The sequence below is a fragment of the Meleagris gallopavo genome, chromosome 24 (genome assembly GCF_905368555.1).
Source record: "Meleagris gallopavo chromosome 24, MGAL_WU_HG_1.1, whole genome shotgun sequence".
Taxonomy (NCBI): domain Eukaryota; kingdom Metazoa; phylum Chordata; class Aves; order Galliformes; family Phasianidae; genus Meleagris; species Meleagris gallopavo.
Genome location: NC_139427.1, coordinates 3073971 through 3098139, shown reverse-complemented (window position 1 = coordinate 3098139; position 24169 = coordinate 3073971). Strand labels below are relative to the sequence as shown.

The window sequence follows — 24169 nt, the reverse complement described above, 5'->3', positions numbered from 1 at the left end:
AGCACCTGGAAAGGGAAGCTGAAGTTCAAAATGGCTGAGGCTGCACCAGAAACACAGTGAGAGCTGAGACTAATTTAAGTGAGATTTATTGGATTGTATCACTGGTAAATACAAAATGGCTAAAAGTAGTACTGTAACGGGGCTGGCAAATCTGTGATGCTCCAGTATTTCATATACAAAAAGTATAAACCGTGTGTGAGACTTGCAAAATGGATAAATCAAAACAAGCTGTGTTCTAGAAGGATCTGAGCTGAGGCTTCAACTGTGCCCTATGGACCAGCCCCCAGAGTCCATGAAGCCTTTCCAGGGCTGCTGTGTAGTAGAGCTGGCATAGTGGATAAAGCAAATTAACCATGGTGGAGTGATTACAAGCAGAAACCTACCTGTGCCATGCTTCAGCTACCACACATGAGATTGGTACAAAATACTAAAAAACAGACACAGTGCACCCAAGCTGAAATAGCTCGTAATGTTAACGTCAAGCTAAAGTGGTGACTGGAGTAATGCTGTCTTATTAAGCTCACCACGGTTCCACAGGTGTTCTTGAACCAGAAAAACACTGCTATAAACACAAAACTGCATTCAAGTCCTTCTGTTTGACTTGACTATTTACAAAGAACTGGGCTGTCCCACGTGGAGGTTCAGACCAGGTGCAATATTTAGTCAGTGTCCCAGGAACTGCTGGCTGGCACGAGCACAGAGCTCCTATAAATACCAGGTAGGCTGTTTCTGCCTGGGGAAGACAGAGGGCTTTTTGCAGCCTTAACATAGAGCCAGAAAAAGCCCCATCCTGGGGTTACGTGGGTGATGTTTGCTGTTAAACCGTGTGTGTGTAATGGGGGTGGAGGAGCTCGAGGAGGTGCAGACTCCCTTGTCCAGGAGCTGGGAGGCTCCTTGGTGCGTTTGGGGGGAGGAGAAGGTGCAGGAAGGGCCTGGCACGTCAGGTCCTGGCGGAGTGCAGCAATAGGGCTCCTGCCCCATTACTGGCTGGGATTTTGGGACCCAGCACTGCAGGTCCTACTTTGGCCCTGGGAAACCTGCGCTTTGCTGGGGGCAGTGACATGGGGTCAGGCATGGCCGTGGCTCAGCTCTGCTGCCCAATTCCTTATGGAAACCATTCCCAGTTCTCTGCAGCAGTGATCAAGCTCTGTTCCTTACTGCTGCCCCCATGCGCACACCCACCTCAGGCGCTCCAGCTCCTGAGCTTTCCCTCCTCCTGCCCGTCCTCAGTCTCCAACACATCCTCATCTCCTGCTATGCCTCCGTGCTGAGCCCCCCTGGGCAGGAGAACCCCTCCCGCTACAGCAGAAGGACCCTGATGGGATGGCTGGGACATTCCCCAGCACCACCCCCAGCTGCCTTCGGTTTCTCCAGCCCAGCAGTGGTGCAGAGGCCAAAAATGCTCATTTCCACATTTTGAGCCCCGTTTTGCCATCAGCGCCGGTGCCTTCGCCCAACAGAAAGGGAGGAAATGTGACAGCGCTAAGAACTACAGGAGCAGCAGCCTCGGGGGCCAACGCTCTCCTCAGTCTCATGTAGAAAAATATGTCCAATTTGCTTTATATATATATATGAATATATAAATATCTATATATATATATAAATTAGAGGAAGCACTGCAGGGAACTATAGCGTGGTCTCACTGCCCATGTCCCGCGGTGCCTTTTCGGTGTCCGTGTCCTCATAGTCTGACTCCATCTCTATCTTCACCTGGGGCACAGCACAGATGGGGCTTCGGGAGTAATTAAATGCAGGAGATGATGGGCATGAAATCTTCAGGTGGAGTGTAATGCTGCAGAGGAGGAGGAGGGGGATGTGGAGGTGAGCACAGTGCCCACCTGCTCCCCAAATAGGCCAGAACTCCCCCACGGAAGGGCTCCAGCTGTTGCTACTACTGGGAAAAAATAGTTGAAAAGTCATAAAGGATGCTGTGAAAATATACTTCGGCATTTCAAAATTGCCCAAAGACTGATGGGAACTGGCTCAAGGTAGTGGCAAAAGTGATGCTCAGTGGGAAACATTGACTGCTGGACCTGGAAATGTTTCATGCTGTGGATGGGGGAACCTCTCAGGATGGGGCAATATGAGGCTGAGTGTTGGAGCTGTGGGTGCTGCTCACCTGCGATCCATGTCAGAACCATTCGGGGAGGAGTCAGAACGCAGAGCTCCAGGTGGGGGACCTCTTTCCTGGGAAGGACACGGAGGTGAAACACTCCCAGCTGAGAAAGGAGACCCCCTAGAAACCCACTCCCCTCTGTCCCAGCTGAGCCTAACAGTGTGCCAACATGCTTTTGGAACGAGATGTGGCCAAATTGCACTCATCTGTGCTTTTAAACCCAAAAACCTCCCCAGCCCTGGGGGATTCAGTGGAACCCTTCCCCTCCCCATGGTGTCTGTGCTGCCCCAACCTTCCCCCACACCTCCTCAGCTGCACACCTCCTCGTCACTGCTGCTGTCCCCTTTGTTGCCCTTTTTCTTCTTCTTCTTGTCATCTTCCTTCTTCTTCTCCTTCTCAGGGATGATGTTGTCAATCCAGGCCAGATCATGCTGGGAGAAGACAAAGTCCAGCAGTCGTCGCACCAGGATCAGGGCTAAAATCTGAGAGGGAGGGATGGGAGAGTGAGGACTGGGGGCCACCACTTGCCGAGATTTGCTTCAACCCCAACATCTTGCAGGCAAGGCTGCAATAAGGGCGATGCATATGGGAAATCAGAAAGTCAGTGTGGGTTTTTTTTGCAACAGAACACGAGCAAAAACCGCCTGGGAAATGCTGCAGTGCTGAGCCTTACCATGACAGGGAATATGATGGCAGCCACGGTGGATTTGAGGATCCAGAGCACGGCCAGGCAGATGATCTGTACCAGTGTGAAGAGGTGGATGCGGCGCAGCGGAACGTGCCGTAGGAAGACGTAGTCGGGCTGGTGCTTGGCTGGCATGAGGAAGAGCTTGCAGCGGTCCCAGAACTGGTGTGGGATGAAGGCTGATGTGAGCCATCAGCCCCACTGCCCGCCATGCAGGCTCCCAGTTGCCCTTTTCTTGTGCCACAAGTGGGGCAGCTGGGACTCTGTGATGTTTCACAGAGGGGTTTGGATATTTGCTGCTCCACGTGGCTGGAAATGCTGGGGATGGACAAAGTTCTGGGGTCCAAAATCCTCATCTTTGAGGAGGTGTAGAGAGGAAGGAGTTGGACTCTGCTCCCAAGTAACAGCATTAGAAAGAGAAGTGATGGCCTTAAGTTGTGCCAGGCGAAGTTCAGGTTGGATACGAGGACAAATTTCCTCTCCAAAAAACTGACACAGCTGCCCAGGGGGGTGGTGGGGTCACCATCCCTGGAGGTGTTCTGGAACCATGGAGATGTGGCAGTGAGGGATGTGGTCAGTGGGGATGCTGGGTTGGGGATCTTCCAACCATGATGATTCTGCGATTCTCTGATTTCTGCTCGAGTGCGGGGCCCTTTTGTGGCAGGAGAGGAGGAGTGCTCACCTGGATGCCGTTCAGCGACGCGACGCCCATGTACAGAAAGACGCCGTACAGCACCGGCATGGGGATGTACTGGGGACATGGAAAAACACCGCCCTTACCCCAAGGAAGGCAGCATCTCACTCCTGGGGAGGGGGACAAATGCTGGGGGATGAAGGGGGGGAAAAAAATCCACCCCAACCACCTGCAGAGCAGGGATGAGGCAGTGGGGGATGTTTTACCTTCAGAATCGGGGCCAGGAAGACAGAAATCCCTGTGAGCACGAAGACGATGATGCCCGTCACCCTCTGCTCCCTGGGGTGGGGAAAGAGGGGGGTGAGGCTGTGCTGATGGGTTCCCATAACACTGGGGCAGAGCACGGCTGAGCCCCCCTCACCTGACCCCCAGGAACTGGGGCTGCTCCCCCGGAGCGCTGGTCTCTGTCTCCATCTTCAAGCTGTCGATGTGGGCGATGGAGATGACGGTGGCTGCCACGTACCAGGGCAGCCCCATGAAGGAGCACACTGCCATGAGGATGCCCACCCAGAAGAGGTCCAGGTGGTAGCCTGCTGCTTTCTGCAACACAGTGCAGGGAGTCATAGGGGGGAGTGGGGAGGTCCCTCTGTACACCACAGGGCCCAGCAAGACAGAGATTTCCCCTGGCAACACTTCACAACCCATGAAGTGCCCTGCATTACCCCTGGATTGAGCACCCTTCTTTGGACTGGAGCTCTTTCACATCTTTATCAGTGACACTGACAGTAGGATTGAGTGCACCCTCAGCAGGTTTGGAGATGACACCAACCTGAGTGGGTGCAGCTGACACAATAAAAGGGAGGAATGGCATCCTGGTGGACCTGGTCAGGCTTGAGAAGTTGGCCCATGGGAACTTAATGAGGTTCAGTACGGCCAAGTGCAAGAGGGGAGATTTAGATTAGATGTCAGGGGGAAATTTTTCACCGAGAGGACATTGAGGCCATGGCACTGCTGCCCAGAGTGGTGATGATCCATTCCATGTTGTACGGGGCTGTGGGCAGCCTGATCTGGTGCTTGATTTAGTGGTTGGGAACCTTGCACTAGGCAGGCCGGTCGGAGCCAAATGATCTTTGAGGTTCCTTCCAACCAAAGACATTCTATTGCTCTATGACAGGGCTCTGAGCTGGGATCTGTTCATTGCAGGAGAGATGGACCAGATGATCCTTAAGGGGTCCCTTGCAACTCAAATTCCATGATTCTACGATCCCATGTGAGGGTGCATCCCGACTCACCCGCAGCTTGTGCTCCTTCCTGTTGACGATGACGGCTGTGATCTGCTGGTCCATGAAGATGAGGATGGTGACGAGCAGGGCAGGCAGCGCGCTGGCCAGGTACACCCACCATGGGTTCTTCCCAAAGGGAAAGACAAACCACCCTCGGTCCACACGCGTGGGCTGGAGGGAGAGAGCAGTTTACATGCCAATGCCGAGAAGAATCCTAAGCTTGGAAATTTTGGCAAGCCCCACATCACCTCACACCCCATTCCTTGTGAGCATCACTTTATCCCATGTTCACCACCCCTATAGCCACGTGTTGCAGCCCCAAATACTCCCCAGATGCTCATCTGGACCGAGCTGCCCTCGCACAGCTTTCCCACACCACTGATGGGGAAGAGATGTTTTCAGCAACACTTCCAGAAAGGGATTAATTGCTTTTTACCTTAAAGTCAGTAGGCACTTGGAGCTTTGGGGTGTTCAGTCCGAAAAGCACATCCAGCCCCACAAACATTAGTATGGACATAAAGATAGAGAAATCGCTAATGAGCTTACGGAGCTGCCGGAGTGAGAGGTGGGAAGAACAGAGAGAGGGGACAGGAAAGAAAAAGAAGGAAGAAAAGTCACAGAATTAGAATATTCCTCCAGAAACGCCAAGCAGTGTTTCAGAAGGCACTCAGACTCCGCGTTTTTTGCCCCAAAAAGAAGAAGGGGACCACCATGTCCCCCCAATAGCACCGAGAAGCTGAAGGGAGAGCGGTGGAGAGGCACAGACCACAGCGGTGCAGCCAAACCTTGATGATACTGGGGATGTGCAGCTTCGGGGTATCCAGGCCAAAACAGGCATCCACACCACAAAACAGCAGGATGGAGAAGACATTGGAAAAGTCAGCAATGAAGGCCCTGACCTGGAGGCAGGTGGGAAATGGGGGCAGAAAAGGCAATTAATGGGATGGAGGAATTTGCTCCTGTGTCTGATGCTTCCCCTTGGCGTTCCAGCTCTGCACACGGATGGGCATAATTCACCAAAAGCATTTTTCCCCCTTTTGCATCTCATGGCATTGGGATATCCAGCACACAAGAGCCCAAGCAGCATCTGGAAGCTCGGAGAGGATTATCCTTATGATACCAACATCTCCTTTTCTTGTAAAAGAGAAACACAGATTCATTTTCTCACCCAGCAAGAAGACCAGCAGCTCCCATTTTTCCCACCTTTGGGAAAGATTGGGGCAAAATCCTGCAGACGTCGGTGCTGTTCTTACCTTGGTGGGGAAGTAGCGGCTGAATTTGAACTTCTTCAAGGTGAGCGTCATGGAGTAGGTCCCAAAGAAGAGGATGAAGGACATGAGGGCCAGGTCGGGCACGAATTTACAGGATTTCCCCACTAAGCTGCCACCGTACTTGAGACATTCCTTCTTACTCAGTTGAGTCCAATCCAGAGCTGTGAGGTTAATAGCATTGTACTGGGGAGAACCCCCCCCAAAAAAAAGAAGAGTCAAAATTAGTGTTAAGCAATGGTAGTGTACAAGGAAGGGCATTTCCAATGGGAGCTGCTCCAACCCCATAACCATGGGAAGACCCCAGAGATGCCATTAATTTGTGCTAAAAGGTGGGGATTTGGTGCTGCCGAATCAAACCGTGAGCCCAAATCGTTGCAAAGCGTTTCCCCAAACCTCAACCTCATCCCTCAGTGCAGCCATGGCACACCTCCCCCCATGGGAGCACACAACCCCGCTTACCAGAGACACGTTAGTGGTGTTTGGTGCTACTGGAACTGAAGCATCGAACAGTGTCATGTTGGCTGCAGGAAAGAAGTTTGTTATTAAGGTTCTTGGCTAACAGAGAGGTTCCTGCATTAAAAATTGGCCAGGCTCCATGCAGAGAAGCATGGCTCAGCCTGGACCGGGGGGATGTAAAAGCAAATGTGGGGCCAAGCACATCCTCTGAAGCCCCGTGCAGCGGTCGACACCCAAAGGCTGACCAAGGTTTGGGGAGCACACCCTGTTTCTAACCCCACAGTAACTTCTCCCTGATTAATCCCATGCACTCCCCCTGGAGCCACCTGAGTCGGAGATGCAATCCAAAGGGTGGAGGGGGGGAAAATAAAGACCAAGAAAGCCGCCTGTCCATTTTGGAGAGGTGGCGCCCAGTAACGCCCAATTTGTTGGCATAGCTTGGCATTATTTTATGTGTGTATGTATATATATATATATATATATATATTTTTTTTTAGGGAGGCGTTTTTGTGGCTCACTGCAAAGCAATCAGTAAAAGGCAACCTGCTGGGTTCTCCTCTCTAACCGTGGCACCTTCTCCTCCAGCACAAAGAGAGGTTCCGCTCTTCGGGCGACGCAGCTCCGTGGTGTCGGGAGCTCCTCGTGCTGCACTACATGGGGTCTGGGATTGCTCTCCCCCCTAATCCCTGGGGTCCATCCTCTTCCTGTGGTCAGGTGGGAGTTCGGCTGCTCCACCTTGCTGCAGCCTTCCCGGGTGCAGAGAATTAATGAAGGAGAAGCAATTGCTGGGTTAGAAGCAGAGACGCTGGGGGCTGCTGGAACCAGGCTCCAGGAAGCAGTGCTGGCAAACCCAGCCCTCTTTACAGCATTAAAACATTTTTTTGTTGTTGTTGTTATCATTATTGTTTCCCTCCATAACCTTTTGCTTTTCCAGAAATCAGATTTTTTTCTTTTTTTATTACTTCTACAACACAAAGAGTGGTGTAGCATTGGCAGTATCTTACATGGGAACCTGTGAAGGCTCTACATAAACCCTTCTATTGGAGCAGAGAGAAAAGTAAAATACATGAAAAAAAAAAAATAACAACAAAAGCCCCATGGGGGGGTACGAGTATCAAATATTAAAAGAGCTTTAATATTTAGAAGGCGATACTCACTTGAGATTGAAATCAGCCCAAATTGATGTGTGCAGCAGAGACAAATATGGTACAAATCAGTTATAATAATAAAAAATCAGAACTATTTAAAAAAAAAAAAAAAGAGGAAGAAGAAGAAAAAAAAGAAGAGCATGGAGGGGAGAATAAACACAACTTCTCAACATCTAGAGGAATGGAAAATCCATTATTGCTTTGGTGCCCAGGGCAGCAAAGGTGAGGAAGAAGGGCCGAATTGCCCAGAGGTTGGAGGCTTGGGGGTGTAGATGGCTCTTGGTGCCAACAGTGGGGCTTGCTCTGGGCAGAGGCTGGGGTGGGGGCTCTGGAAGGGAGAGATCTCTCTAAGGTTGGGATGTTTCAGCCCTGGGGTTGCACTTGGGCTAAGCTGGCCAACACTGGGAGAGTCTGGATTCCAAAAGGACAAGTGCCATCGCTGGGAGCTTCCATCCAAAACCCGATGCGATCGAGTCGTTCAGTGCACGATGAGTAAATGGGAATTAAGTCAAAAGAACAACAAGCACAAAACCCAACCAAACAAGGGAATGAATGCTATTTCCATCATAGCATGTCAGATCTCATCTGGAAGCGATGGACGCACTGGGGCAGGTTGTATGGCAGGTGTTGGAAGCTTTTGTTTCTTTGCTGTCACCCCTCTTTTTCTCATCCACCTGCAGCTGATATGTCCCACAGATTGTTTGCTTTTCTACTTTTTAAATAAATTTGGCCCTTTGAGAGAAGGTGGTCGCTGGCATTAGCCCCAAACTGGGAACATCACTGGGAGCGTTTGAACGGCATGATGTGGATTTGGGATCACTGCACACCTATCCAGGAGCAAATAGAGGTATTGGTGACAAAAAACAGCATTTTTAGGGCAACTCTGAATTATAGTCCTCTTCACCATCAGAGAAAGCTATGTCTGGAAAATGTCTTTGCTTCACTTCCCCCAAAGCATAGCTTGTTTTGATAAGAAATGGCAGCTTCTTCCTCTTAGTAGAAACTGGATCAAAACCAGAGCAGATGCCAAAAGAGTGTCTGCTCAGAGCCTTGTGGCCTCTTTTTTTTTTTTTTTTTTTTTTTTTTTTGAAGAGGAGTAAGGAAAAGAGGAAAACAAACAAACAAAAAAAGAAAAACAATCCAAGAGTTTCTCCGAACCCAATTGGGATATCCTTATGGTTTTCCAGAAACAGGAAAGGACTCAGTGTGTTTTCAGGAAAGAAGTTTCCATTGGCAGCAGGGTGGAATCAGTGATCCAAGAAAAAAAATGAAAAAAATCTTTCCATCTTTTTATCCATCCAGGTCCAGCTGCTCCAGGCTCTCCAACACATCCCAGCAAATACTGACATGCTTGGCCATGGGATGAGACTCCATTTCCATCACCTTGCCCAAAATCACCCCCCGAGGAGGATGATGAGGTCTCTCTGCCCCACTCCCACTGGTAGCTCCTTGAACGTCTTTGGCTGATGATCCAGTTGGAATCTACCTACAGCGGGACCCCCTGCGGGCACCCACCTCCCCCTCACCATCCCCATCCAACGCTGAGAAAGGTTTGTACTCACCTGGGTCAGGAGCAACGCACTCGCATTTGTACATGGTCACATAGTCTGGCTTGAAGTCCGAATTGATGGGGTAGTACTTAAAGGCCCCTATCATCTTCTTGATGGCATCGTAGATGAAGATGAAGCTGATGAGGGTGGAGAAGCCTTCCTCTGTGAAGCGGGTGATGTACTTTATAATGAAGCTGGCGTCGGTGGCCACCAGGATAAGGCACTGTAGGGCAGAGTGCAGGCCGATCCAGAGGCGGAACTCCATGTAGTCGATGCCGTTACCTCTGAAGGCAGGCAGAAAATGAGAGCAGCCCAGGAACATGCAATGGGTTGGGGGTCAGACCCCATCCCGGTAACAGAGAGCTCCCAATCCCTCTGGCACCACTCAGCACCTACTTGCTGAAGTCGAAGAGCAGCTTCTCAAAGATGAGAATGGGGCCGGTGCTGCTGAGGATGATGAGCGGCTGCCCAGCAAAGAGGCAAAACATGGACCCTGCCATTGCTGTGCCAAGGAAGCTCTCCATGACACCCTGGGAACAGATTAAACCCAGAGTTATGGTGGTGTTGTGCCAGGTTACATCCCCAGGGATACCCCAGGTAGAGATGGGAATTAAGGACTCCTGTTTGGACTCATATAGGGTGGCTTGGGATCATGTTCCCTTGCTCTCGATATTGTCGCTGATATGGGCTTTCCCATCCTCCAAGTATTTGGGGACAGCCTCCCCAGGGGAGGTTTAGGTTGGATATCTGGAAACACTTCTTTACAGAAAGGGTTGTTAAGCACTGGAATGGGCTCCCCAGGGAGGTGGTTGTGCCTCCATCCCTGAATTTGTTTAAAAACCATCTGGATGTGGTGCTCAGGGACATGATTTAGTGGTGGGTTATCAGAGTGTGGTTGGTCTTGATGATCTTCAAGGTTAGCAGTATGCTTAGGCTGTGGTTGGACTTGATGATCTTTAAGGTCTTTTCCAACCTGAGCAATTCTATGATTCTATTCTATGACTTGGGAATGAATTCCACCCTTAGCATCAAAGATTGGCATGGCACGTGGGAGTAGAACCCACTCCATTCCATCTCATCCCCATTTGACTTTGCTAAGCCAAAGTGACCCCTGTCCTTGGACTCCACCTGGTAGTTGTCTGTCGCATCCCCAAGCAAACCCCCGAATGTGATGGCGTTGGTGATGCAGCCCAGGTAAATGAAGAGGATGGCAGAAATGGACTGGATATGAAAGCCTTCATAGAAGTCACTTGGGAACCAGGGCAGCTTCCTCTTGATATCCAAATAGAGGCCACCACAAAACCTGTGGAAATAAAACCAAGGATGAGATCCAAAATGCGTACAGCACTGTACAAAAGCACTGTACAAAATTCCCATTAGGAATTCACCCCTCTGCGCCCTTGGAAGCCACAGGGTGAGCAGCAGGAGATGCTGACGGGTGCCAGCACCCTCTGGAGTTTTCGGGTGGCCGGGTGATGCTCACCTCCCGGTCCACGCGAGCTCTTCCCCAATTTCATGCACTTCAGGCATCTCTCCATCATCACTGCCTCCTCCACCGCTCCCAGCACCTGCCCCTCCAGCTGTGCCATTCATTTGCCCCACTTCATTCAGTGAGAAAACTGATTTCCTGTGGGGATTATTATTACTGCAGAGGTTACACACAGGGATGAGGACAAACAAAGCGGCTGTCCTCCTCCGGCATCTCCAGAACGAGAGAGATGGGGACAACCACAGGGCTGGGGCCAATCCCACGTCTCCCACTCACCTCTTCTCAGCTGAGGGCACTTTTTTGGGTGGCTCAATCCTAATGTTGGGGTCCCACTCGCCAGGTGGCAGGACAATGACTTCATCCAGAAATTCATCTATGCCAGCAATCAGGTCTTCTCTATCTCGGGCTTTGTAAGCAACATCACTGAAGAGCTGGGGGTCAAGAGAGCAGTCAGTTTGGGGACAGAGCCCGTATGTCCCTCCCATACATCGTTATGGATGTTTAAAGTCTGTTCATTTGAGCAAACTGCATTTTTCTCTTAGCCCTGAGCAAGAGGGGCTCCCAGCAGGGCCAGGTTTGGCATTTACTCACATCATCCACCATGAGGGTCGCGATGGCTCTGCCGATCTCATTGTAGGATTTGGCTTTTCCTGCAGGGCCCAGGAGAATAAAGAGGAATCTGGGAAGGGAGTGGCACCGTGTTGGCATCCTCACACTGCCAAATCCCCTGTTGTGAGACCAGCCAGTGCTTCAGAACCAGGCTCACCTGGTGGGGACAGGCACCTCCGTCACCCCTCCCAGCATCGTTGCCTGGAGCAGCCGCACGAACGCTACGAAGGGCTTCTCAAGGAATTCCACTTCTCCCACCAGCACGTTGGAGGCCTCTGCATCCTTGGGGATCTTCTTGATGAACTTATTTTTCAGCTGTTGGGGAAGATGAGGTAGGGAAGGGAGCAGTTGCTAAAATCCAACCCGTCCTCCTCTCCTGTACCCTGACTACAAACACTAAAGCTGCAGCACCAGGTTGGGCTGCAAGCTCCAACCTCAGCTCTCTGATGCTCCTGGGACTCCCAGGGGATGCGAGGGCCATTTCCACAAATAAAACAGGGAGAATTCGTAAAGCTGAATCTGTAAAGCTGAATCTGTGAATTTCAACACCAGCACTAAGCCCAAGAGAAACTTGGAAGCACGTGCTCCGGGCTGCCTAACGCAAACGTGCAACTCCGTGTTTTGGAAAAGGTGCTTTGCTGTGCTGGGGTCTAAGCAAGGAAAGTCCATGGCAATCCCCAGACTGACTGCATAAAATCTAAGCCAAAAATACTGATTCTGTGGGACGCCTGCAGGCGTCTCTCTAAACCTGCTTGCAGCCCTGTAGCCCCAGGCTCCCCTGGAAGGCTGAAACACCGCTTGCTGCTTTGCACAGGTGGATTGAGCTCCTGTCTTTGTAGCTCGTTCCCCCACATCCCATCCTCAGAGCAGGAATGGATAATGCAAGCAGGAAACCTCCATCATGGATTTATTCCCCGGGTCTCTTCTCCCCTGCAGCTCTTTCATTATTAGCCCAAAATGGTTCAATACAAACCGAGGCAGGGTGTTATTATAATCTATATGCCAGCATGAGGGGAGGCATGTGAGTTGGGCAGCAAGCTCTCCCTTTCTAATCCTTTAAACCCGAATGGAAAAAAAAGAAAAAAAAGAAAAGGAAAAAAAGAAAAAGAAAAGAAAGATAATAATAAACCAATTCCTCCAATGCAGCTTGGAATAAGCAAGAGCAGGAGTTAACAGTGGCCACTAAGCTTCATGTAACATTGAACAAGTCCCTTTGTAGCAGGCCTACAGAGCGATTATACCCAGCATTCTTGGTACTACATGCTTTGCATATTTTGGAATTAACTCTCTGCATCCCACCACTGGAGGCTGGTATTTGGGGTCCATTGCAGGGCAAGTTGCTTGCTTTATTGAAGCTCTAATATAGGAAGGTGCGCTGGAAAACTTCTTTCTGTGAGCTGTCTCCCATGCATCAGGCATCCTCATCCTGCTGCTCCCTCCTCACGCCCAGTGCCAGGGTTTTGGAACGTGCCACTTGCTGGATGGCAGCGAGCAAGAGAAGCAGGCAGAGGGGACACAATCCCTTTTGGCACACGATGACATATTTCAAAGCCAGCCCTAAGGCGTGAAGTCAAGCTTGGAGGTGTTACCATGGCATGAAGAGCCCCAGAGCACTATGCTCAGGCAACCCAGGAAAATGGGGATTTCCATCCATTGCATCACATCAGATAAGACCACTGAGGTTGTCCCTTGGGGCAAGGCAATCACTTATACCACACTGTACCCTGCAAATCCCTGCCAGACCCTTCCATCCCCATTCCCTGGGCTTGCTAATTAGCTCACAGCTGACAGATTTTGGACTCAACCTGCACAGTTTTGGCCCTTGTGCCATGTTTCCCCCAACCAGCATTGCTTCCGGCTCCAGCGGCTGTACTTCAAACATATCCACCTTTTGCTCTCCACCAGATGCCTCAGGTCAAATACACAAAACACTGAAAGCTGTAGGAAAACATCAAATATATTTCCAAGGACTGAACTGCAAGCTCCATCCTGTAAGCCATATGTTGGCAGGATGGCACAGCAAGCATGTCTAATTGCTGCACTGCTCTTGCAGACAACAGATTTTAAATACAGCATTAAACCTCTCTGGGCTGTACTCTTGTTTGCAGCCCCTAGTACTGGTTGGGATTTACCACAAGCAAGCAGGCACCGTTTTGGATGTGTACACACATGCACTGTCAAGCCCATTTCCTTTCTTATCATTATCAAGGATGTTTTCTCCACACTAAAGATCACATAGAATCATTAAGGCTGGGAAAGATCTCTAAGATCCCCAAGCCCAATCCACTCCCACCATGCACACTGACCACCTCCTTCAGTGCCACATTTACCCTTTTCTTGAACACCTCCAGGGATGGTGACCACAACACATCTCTGGGCAGCCTTTGCCAGTGCCTGAAAACCCTTCTTGGGAATAAACTTTTCTTAATATCCAACCCCTTCAAGTCAATATTCAACCCCATCAAGTCAACCATCCCCCTAGCTCTACAATTCCACCACTAAACCACATCCCTCAGTGCCACATCTGCACAACTCCTACGTATCTCCAGGGATGGTGACTCCACCACTTCCTTGGGCAGCGTGTTCCAACACCCAACCACTCTTCCCATAAATAAACACTTGATAGGTCAGGTTGATGACTGGACTTGATGATCTTGAAGGTCTTTTTCAACATAAAGGATTCTGTGGTCCTATGGTTGTTGTTTCTGGGACAGCTTCCCCATGAATGAGCAAGGATCAATACGTATTCATTTCACTAATTAGTAATTTGTGTGGTTATTGACTGCACAACACTCACGTGGACCTTAACTCTCATGGAGTCTCCCACACATCACAGCTCATTTGCAAGCAGGCCCATAGCAGCCAGTTGTGTTAGAGATGCTCCTCATTACATGACAAAAAATTTGGGGATTATTACCTGGTCGGTGCTCGGTGTGTCTGAGATATCATTCATGCTTCGGCTTTGCACATGGCCTGGAGACGAGAAAGAAACAGGGTGAGAAAAACTCCATATGGTGTGCAGCTGAATTTCAGCCCCACTTGGAAGAATGAAACAGGCAGGAGGACTTTGGATGAGGAGCTATGAGGTTTGGTGGCTTGAGGTAGCAAGGGTAACGGGAGGACGGTTGGACTGGATGATCTTGTAGGTCCTTTTCAACCTTGTGATTCCATGATTCCATGACTTCAGTGCAAATAGATCATTATTTAGCACAGCCAGGCTTGCACTAAGATAAAAGCTCAATAACAACAGCTTTTCTAACACCAGCCATCCTACAGCTGCACAACACATTCGTGGCCAAAGAGGGGTGGTGTGACAGGACCCTTTTCACACTGCAGCTCAGTTTTTTTTCCCCCCCTCTCCTCCCTGCTCCCTTTTCAGACGGTTTCAGCTCCCTGCTGCCCACCCCAGCTTACGCAGGCGGCCGTAGCTCGCGCTCTGCCGCATCCGAAGGTCCTCCGTGGAGCGATGGAAGGCAGCACCTGCAGCTGGGCTGCGGACAGGGCTGCGACCTGGGGAAAGAAAGGATGGAGAGGATGGGGGAACCACAGGCACGGAGGCGGGAAGTTCATCATCGGCCTCCCGGTGTTGGGGTGGCCTTTATGGCACCGCTACACCCGCAATTTGCTTTTGCCTCTGAACTCATTTGCAATTTATTCCACCCATAGTAATTTTTCCATTAGCAAGAAATAGATTTTGCTGCCTGAAGCCTCGCGTGCTCTCTGTGCAAAGAGCCTGCCCCCCCCCAGTGCCTGGTCAAGGCTCTCTTTGAGGCCATCACTGGGTTCAGATGGTAATTTCTGTTCCTAAAGAACCAATGCTTCACATTTTGATTTCGAAGCCCACAATTCTACATAGGTCACTCCAAAAGTAATGCCTCCTATTTAATTCCACGAAAACTGACAAAAAGAGCACAGTAACACTCTTTGCTAGAGCAGATTCTCAGCTACAAATCATGATTTTCCATCAGTCACCACTGCGAGCTGTGGATTTTCACCAATGATGAACAAAAGCCTGCATGCCACCCTTGTAAAAACCTGCATCAGCAGAGGTGCTGCACTGTTGCACAGCTGCTATGACAGCATTGTTGCTAGCAAAACATTGCCCATGCAGTCCTACTTTTACTACGCTCACATCCACTGTTTGGTCTTTGTAAACATTCGTAAGTGTTGGCAAATGTCAATGGGGGCCATTTTTTCCACATAGAGGAATTCAGTTCCAGCCCTTTGCTTCATCTGCACTTCCATGCCAGACACCATTCTGCCAAGCTACCCATCTGCTGCCATCTGTCACGTGGTAACAACATGTAATGGGATACCGGTGGGAAGGGTCAACCTCCACTGCCATCCTGCCAACATCTGCTTCTGGCACCGTGGGCCAACACAATAAAAAGCTCCCAAAGAGCGTTTTCCTTGGGGAAAACCTTCTGCTCCAGGTTTGAAGGGCTGCACTGCTTCTCTCTGAAACACCAGCTGAAACCACAGCAACCATCCTCTTTTTCTATACAACCCAACACCAACGCCACTGGAAATAAGGATGGAACCTGGTATGTCCTGTATTTCTGAGTGCCAGCAGTATTTACTCTGGTATTGAAGAGTTGCTGTTGGCACAAGAGACGTGAGGACACATCTGTCCCTGCCAACAACCACCTTTGTAGCTTGGCATTCCTCCTTGCAGAGTCAAAGCAATGCCATCATCTTAGCAAAACACAAGAAATGAATGAAAGAAACCCCTCTTTTCCGTATCTACAGGGAGTAACTACAAAATTTCCAAATGGCGCTCTGTTTTGAGAGCTTCTGGACAGATATTAGCTCAAATATCTAGTCCTGTGATGTGGATGATGGCTGCTGTAAAACCTCGGGATGCCCATGGGGTGGATATACTGCTTACTGACAGCCTCTTCCACGCGCACTTTGGGCTCTGCTGTTTGTGTCTGCCCAGAGAGCAGCTGAAGCCTGGCAAATCCTGGGCTCCACCAAATGACCTCCATCTAAATCTAAGTAAATAATCTAGCGTGAAAACAAACAAATCCCCTTTTATAAAGGCTCAGAAATAGGCAGGTTCAGTGACGGAGCAGACTGGATTTGTCTGTAGGCTGCTTGCTCCTTGGCCAAGTGACCGCCAACGCTTCTGTCCGCCTCAGCAGACACTTCTTTGGCTTTTAGCTTCCATGACCTGCCACGCTCAGCGGGTGGCAAAACTTCTGGGGTCTTTCCTGCTACCATAAACAGTTTTATGCCCCAGATGATTGTTTTTTTTTTTGGTGTTTTTGCTTCTTTGTCTCCCGAGATCTGCTTCCCCCAGGGACTGCTAAGTGAAGGCTGAAGGATGCAGTTGGGATGCCAAGCACTCACTTGTGTTGGAGGACACCGACTTGCCGATGTCGGCCAAGGAGCGGTGGATTGGCTTCTTGGTCTGGTGGCGGTGCTTCCTGAGGAGCACGTAGCTGATCTTTTCCCTCAGCTCAGGTTTGAGCAGACCGTCCTCTATCTGCTTCTCAATGACATCGTCTGAAAGCACCAAACGAGGGAGTCACCCCACTGCAAAACCTTCTCCCCCTTCCCAGAAACCTAAAAAGACATCGACTCTTACTGGACCAATCTGATGGCTTTCAACTGCCATCTTCACTTCCCTTGGCACGAGTAGCTGCTACCTGCAGACTCATACCTATGATTTGGGGCAAAGAGTAACCATCGAGGTCCAGGAGCACCGTTCCTGTCTGCAGGCACGTCCGCAGCTCAAACAGGCTGTGCAAAGACAGCGTGGACACGTGGGGTTTGCTCCACCTTTCTCCGCCTTCCTCCACCTTTTCTTCAAACTTTATCCACCTGAAACGACAGCAGCAGAGCTGGGAATGGGCCCGGAGTGGAGCTGCTGTACGAGGGGAAGAAGTGAACTGTGTTTCTTCAGTAAGCTTACAAGCCCGAGTTAATTCATCACCTCCTCCTGCAAAGGGTTTGCTCGCTGTTCAGGGTGAGAACAGAGAAATGAAGCCACCTCATTCTCATTGCCTGTGCAGTTGCAGAGTGGAGCAAAACCAACTTGTCTCCACCACTCAGCCCTGCAGCTGTGACACTCCTGGTACTGATGTGGGAGGTTTTCCCACAGAGCTGACCTTGCCTTAGCCAGGCTCTGCACCTGCACAGAGCAACAGAACTTCATCTCTATGCATGCGGGGATGCATAAACCCCCAGCATTGCAAAGGTCTTTTTAACATCTTAGCAATGCTCAAAATTCAATTCAATTCATTCCCAAGGTGGGAGAGGAGAAGGTATGCAAGCCCCTGTCCCTTGGAAATAAGCCCTTCTGCCTCCATTCCTTCATTTCACAAGCCAAAGACTTTGAAGCAGATCTGGGAGCAGTGGTTGATTTCTTCCAGCTCCCTGGGAACAGTGCACTTGGAGAGACGTCAATCTGGGGAAGAAAGCTGCCTTTTTATTCTGTTTGTTTGTTTGTTTGTTGTTTTTAAAGGAGGTCTGCAGGCTCCGTGGATTAGTCCCAGCAGGGCTCAACCTTGCAACTTTTAACTGGTACAACGTGGATTTGGATCCCTGCTGCTGCAGAGGGCACAGACAGAAGGATGCTGGAGGAGAAGGGCTTCTGGGAGTCTCTGATGGCTCACGGAGAGCCTGGGACTGTGTGAGCTGCAGGAGGTGCATTAAAGTGCTGCTGGAAAGAGAAAATGCAAGGAAAAAAAGCCACAAAATACCAGCTGGGAGTGTCAGGAATGGAATACGCAGAGGACAGAAATTCAGACCATTCAAAAATCCAGAGCTTGTCCCTAAGACCAGCACTGAGTCCGTGGCTTCAAAGCTCCTCATCCCAATTTCTTTGCAGGAACCCCTTCTCCAGCCTTCCAAACAACACTGCTTTTACTGGGAGGAAGTTCCAGCTTCTCCCTGCCCCAGCCAAAGCACCCCTAAGACACATTGCTCACCCAAAGCCGATTAGGTTGGTTTTCCTTTCTCTTTTGCCCCATTTTCCTGCTGAAAGTGGGTTAGCGTGCATGCACTGCTGTGAGAGCTGCTCTGGATGGCGTTGGGACCTGAAGCACGTCTCCTCTGCCCTGGGAGCAGCACCCCACGATGCCTTTGCAAAAGCTCCAGCAAAACCCCCACCTGCTGTGCCCATTTATTTATTTCCCCTCTCAGGGACTAAATCCCACAGCGGGGTTTAACCACAGGTAGTGCAGCCGTGCCAAGGAGCAGCTCTCCTGCAGCTCAAGAGGTTGAACTGCTCCTCAGTGGAGAGAGGAAATCTGGGTACTGAGAACTCCATTCTCATGGGAGGGATTTGGAAACCTTCATGCCAACATCGCGCCCGATGAAAAGCCCAATGCATTGGGATTTCTTTGTGCGTCGAGTGCTTTTGGGGAGGGAGGTGATGCGCACATCTAACGCAGCCATGCCAAATGGAGAGGAAAATACATATCATCAACAGCATCCCTGCAGTGCTGCTTCTAGAGCAGGGCTGGCAACCAGGAGAAAGGGGGATTTGCAGAGCTATTTAGGAGGCTAGGTTAAAAAAAAAAAAAAAAAAAAAGAGGTTTTGGGTAAAACATTGAATGTGCCAACACCAGTTACTGAGAAGTAGGGAAATTCTAAGTAAAACTGTCCTGAAGTCCCTGTGATATGGGTTGATGGGAGAAAGGATGAGTAGAGGAGACGTAGCAGGCAGGAGGGGAATATGTAGGTGTATCTAGGGATGGGGAGAGCCCCAGGATTGATACAGCCTGGGGAGATGTGGGAAAGATGGGAATTCTTCCTTTCCACTTCTACATCTTCAGCAACAACCCACAGAATGCTGTGCTCTCTGCATTTCCCTACACTGGGCATGACCAAAAGCCAAAAGGATTGTTCTTAACTTCACTGAAACAATGCTTATCCACTGACCCATTGCACAGGACACGGAGTCCTGTTTCCAGCTAGGAATAGCTGGGGTTGGCTACGGCTGATGCATTTCTGATTAAGGGTGGCTTGTCTCACCTGGCTGACTCCTTCCACTCCATCTCCTCCCCGTCGTGCTGCAGTGTGTCCATCTCTGTGAAGAGTGTGGGGTTGGGAGGCTCATCGTCATCACCCAGGATGTAACGGAGACGTTCAGCAGCCGGAGACACTGATGGGGGGGAAGGGAGGGAAAGGGAGGGGGATAAAAAAAAAGTTGTGCTGAGATGAACTCAAGCCAAGCCCTTGCAGGAAGGGCCCAGCAAGAAAAGGAGATTGATTTGTTGGGTTATTCAGGATGCCAGGGTTCAAAAATAAGAATGAGAGGGATTTTGAGCAAAACATTGAAGGTGCCAACCAGTTATTGAAGAGTGTGGTATCTGTCCCAAAATCTCTGTGCAAAGAGATAAAATTGATTGGAAAAGACCACTATCATCCAGTTCAACCATCAAGCCATCCCTCCCATGCCCACTAAAGATATGGGATGCTGAAGGAAAGGGTGAGAGGAATGGGTGTAGCAGCCAGGAGGGTAATATATACCTATATATCTATATATACACACCTATGTACTACCTAGTGGGCATTGGGCAGGTTGTGAACGGCAGAACGCAACCAGCCCTACACGCAATGCAATCAGATTCTCAGCCCGGGAGCATTCTGCACCCCATTTCCATGGGATCTCCTGCTTTTTTCCCCCATCCATGGAGTTTGCCAGGTCAGAGCTGTCTGCCATCAGCAACCAAATCCCCATCCACATCATCACGCTCTGGCACTGCATATCAGGATGCACGAGTGCTCTGTGTACACTTTCCCTCCAGCTCCCAACCCCCATTTCAAGAGGATGATCCAAATTTACCATTTCTGCAGAAAAATCCACCTCTTTTGCCACAAACTGCAGGCTGGGTTGGGAAGAACACCCCCTGCCTCCTGTTTCCCACTGTTTGGGCAGCAGAACTGCAGCACATCACCCAGCTGTCAACATCTGTGGCTCAGCCCATTCTCAATTAGGGTAGGAAAAAAGTTTTGTGCCTTCAAGGTGCTCAACCCAGATGGACACGGGGCGGCTTGGGCCGTTCCTCCTTTCCCCATAGCTGCCCAGCTATTTGAATAAGAGGATAATCAGCCCTACGCCAGGCTCTGTGGAAATGGTGTATTTTTAATCAAATCTTGGGTCTTAGCCCTCACCTAATATGGCAGGAGTTAATCCAGCAATGAAAATGTCTTTGTTAGCAGAATCCTCCTGTTCCCAAACCCTGGAATAAGAAAGTCGGGTAATGCAGCACACGGCTCATTAAGTTGCCATGCAGAGGACAAACTCACAGTGCTGCTGGAGCGTTGCCTTGTCCTGCCAGCAGATCAGCTGAAGGCCAAGTTGTGGCCACTGGGAAAGAATAGGATGTCCCTTGCAGTCCAGCTGAGCCTGCTTAACTGCTTAAGCACTTTAAGCCACACCACCAGGGCTAAAGGCCTGTTGTCAACTCCTCCTTGCACTTCCATAATGTTGATTGTTAAGATTCTTAATATTCTTGTTAATTTTAGAGCTGGGATACACGCCTGGATGGCTACAGGACCTTTACCCTCATAGAATCATAGGATCATTACAAAAGACTTCTAGGATCCCCAAGCCCAACCCATCCCACTGGCCATGTCCCCATGTGCCACATCTCCATGGTTCTGGAACACCCCCAGGGTGCCGGCACCTCCCTGTGCAGCTGTGCCACTGCATCATTGCTCTTTCTCAGAATTTTTCACTAATATCCAACCTGAACCCATCCCGGTACAGCTTAAGGCCATCATCTCTCATCCCATTGCTGTTACTTGGAGCAGAGACCAACCCCACCTCACCAGCACCTCCTTCCTTTCAGGGCATTGTAGGGAGCCATAAGTTCATCCCTGCACCTCCTCTTCTCCAGACTGAACCATCCCAGCTCCCCCAGCTGCTCCCCATCTGACTTGTGTTTCCTCTGCAAAACTTAAATCCACCACAAACCTTAAACATCACCAGGAGCTGCACTGCAACAGAACGAGCTGCTGGGAATGCCCTTCCCAGGTGGCAACTCCAGATGCATTGCAGAAAGGGAATTTTCAGTTTTCCAGGGATGGGTCAGCGTGGGGTGTAGCTCCATCCCCTTTGTGCTCACTGCTCACAGCACTGCCCATATTCCCACTGCCAGCTGAAGGAATAGCCTTGTCTCTCAACATGTGCTGAAAGGTGGATCAGTGTGCACGGAGCTGCTGAACCTCCCACGAACCACTGACCCAAACAAAGAACTGACTGCTGAAGCTCTGGAGCTTTGCTGTGCCACAAACTCTTATGATTTGTTCACCTGGAGGACCCTCCTGGCCCAGCACCAGGCTGCAGATTTTTGCTCCTTCTGCAAACACGATGCAGCCACAAAATTAATCCTGGTAATCACCAGCTGGGGAGGATATTTTGAACAGTGGTATCTCCTCAGAGGACGTGGGCAGGGCAGGGAGCTGCCATTCACATCCACCCCATCTTGCTGCTCAGCTCTCCCAGTTTGCTACTGGTCTGTGGAGCAACATCCACTGAGGATGCCGTGTGCTGGAGGATGTGGTTTACATTTGGGAAATGCAACACTGCTGCAGAGACACCCAGCTCCAGCACCTACATCTCACAAGAGATCACTGAAACAAGATATCACGCACACAATAAATCTGTACCTCTCTCAATCAACTCTTACGGTGGGAAGATGCTCACAGCTTCTCTGTTCTGATTTACACCCAACAAATCACTTCTAATTCAAGCTGTAGTGGATCCAAATCAAGCCCAGAGATGTGGGACTGTCTCAGCATTAACACTGATGATTTAGGATAGTTGTATGCACAAAAGAGCTGAGGTTTCTGTGGGTCATTGCATGGGACACCAACTGGAGGGGCACAGAGCCCTTCACCCCACACACTGAATGCAGCAGTGGAACCTCAGCCAACAGCACCTATCCAAACCAAAAACCTCACTCTGCATTTGGGGCTCATTGAGAGGTACAGTAAAGGTAGGCTGATGTCCCATGGGGAGGGGGAATCCATGGCTGCTGCTCGTGGATAGCACCTGGCAGAGGTACTGCACAGCCCCACACACAGCTTCCTTTGCAAACTCCCATTCAGGCTGTCACACGTTGATCACCCACTGTCACTCCACAACAGCCTTTTTCCTGAGTTCCATGGCTCAGAATGGACCCAGATAACACCAGAACACCACACCGGGGCGTGCATCCCATGCGACCAGCAGCTCTGCTCCCATTCATTTCAAGAAATCAGATGGCCCCAGGTCTGGATTTATCCTCCCAAACACTGCCTGTGCTGCTTCCCTGAGCTGGGACAGGTGCTGACAGAGGTGTTCCCCCAACTTCCCTCCCACCCCGCGCTCCATTTGGAGGTGTCCCCAGGCTCATCCCAGCTATTGCCATCACCAGGACTTGTGCCAGCCCCACGTTAACACCAGGGAGAAGCAAAGCCCAAAGCAATGGGGACTTTCCTTCCCTCCCCTCCTGCTCCCTTCGCCGTGACCACAGAGGAGGAATAGCACACAGTGCTGGCTCCTACCTGGAACGGTGTCCTTTTTTTCCCCCATTTCTTCTCGTTGAAACAAACCTTCCCTGCGCAGCACAAAAGCCCCCAAACTTCCTCCTTTATCCACTCAAGCCCGTTAAACTCCCAGGCTTAAGGAGCAGATTATAGAGAATATAAAGCACTTTCCTCTCCCTTCAGCTCTCATGACGGGAAGTTACCAAATCAAGCGAGATGCGTTCAGGAGAGGTGAGCACTTGGGAGCATGTGTGGCAGCAGGGCCAGGGGAGGGAGGGGAAGGATGGGAGAACAAAACCCAGGGACGGGTCTGGGGTTGCTTTGGGGGAGGTGGTTTTCTTTCCCTCCACTTGAAGCCAAGTGGGAAAACCACCTGCAGTGTTTCTTCTGAGTTCAGGCTGCAAACACCAACTCTGAACCCATGCAAAAAGCTGGAGAACATTTCCATCTGTGGGGAAAGCCATGACTGAGATCCCTCCTGCACTGCTGAGACATGGCAGCAGAGCAGTTGGGTTGACATAAAGCCAAACACAAAGTAAATAAATCAAGAGATCAATGAACACTTTGCTGTGCAAAATGTTCATCTTTGGTAAGGAGAATTGTGGAGGCTGGGTAAGGTCCTGAGTGATAGACTAATGGGAAAGAGGTTGGGGCTGAAAGGGGGGAGCTGGATGTTTGCATCCCCAGGACATCGCTGTACCACTCCATGCAACCTCCCAAGAGCAAGGAGGATCTCTTTTCAGACTACCCATCACACGAGCAGCTCCAAATATTGCTTCATGCCCTGCGCACAGCTCTCAGACATCGGGAAATCCAGTGCCGAAAGCAAAAGTCAAGCAGGAAACGCAGCAGGGCGCACACGAGGGTGATTTAACCCTGATTTACATCACACCGCAAAACCCCTCCTGCTTTCTCAGGAAGCCAGAGGACAACTCACTGGTCCTGCTGGCGTTATCATTGCCGCTCTCGTAGCAGCCGTGGCCGCCGTCGTCAGTGTCGGAGCGCTCCTGCCGCTCGTAGTGCCGCTCGCTCTCGCTGGTCCGGTCCCGGCTGGAGGCGGATCGCCGCCGACGCCGCTTCCTCCGGTATCCCCGGGGCACCGGTACCCCGATGTAGATGGAATGGTAATCTGGGATGGGAAGAAAAGAATCAGAGAGCGGGTCTGAGCATTTCCAGCTTGTAAAACCTTCCTCCTACCAGGCTCACAGCATCCACAGCCCAGAATGCTGGGAGCTCTGGAAGGTCCCGCTGCCACACGACGGGGATGCTCGCTGTGTCGCTCACCTTCTTCATCGTCGTATCTCCTCCTCGAGCTGCTCAGTCCCCGCTCGCTCAGCCCATCCTCATCCTCCAGCATGGTCCTGACTTGTGGTGAGAGCTGAACGGGGAGTCAAGGGGTGAGAAAGGGTCGAGGTGATGAGAAGGAAGCGGCCCCTGTGCT

The 24169-nt window shown here is 50.5% G+C and overlaps 1 protein-coding gene across 2 annotated transcripts; it reads right to left on the bottom strand.

The window, feature by feature from the left end:
- Positions 1-70: 70 nt before the first annotated feature.
- Positions 71-24110, bottom strand: SLC4A5 (solute carrier family 4 member 5). Of its 2 annotated transcripts, none has more exons than XM_031556758.2 (25): positions 24013-24110; positions 23666-23857; positions 19225-19354; positions 16907-17067; positions 16594-16749; positions 14656-14751; positions 14159-14214; positions 11399-11556; positions 11224-11311; positions 10909-11063; positions 10627-10770; positions 10272-10446; positions 9540-9673; positions 9156-9427; positions 6449-6510; positions 5972-6172; positions 5504-5617; positions 4728-4889; positions 3857-4035; positions 3702-3774; positions 3484-3552; positions 2790-2963; positions 2437-2598; positions 2120-2187; positions 71-1792 (listed from the first exon to the last, which is right to left on the bottom strand). In XM_031556758.2, exons 1-25 carry the CDS (start codon positions 24083-24085, stop codon positions 1627-1629), a joined length of 3420 nt encoding a protein of 1139 aa, XP_031412618.1. In that variant the 5' UTR covers positions 24086-24110; the 3' UTR covers positions 71-1626. The 2 variants fall into 2 exon arrangements, with proteins under 2 accessions (XP_031412618.1, XP_085099051.1); XM_085242925.1 differs by lacking the exon at positions 5504-5617 and adding an exon at positions 5155-5268.
- Positions 24111-24169: the final 59 nt, after the last annotated feature.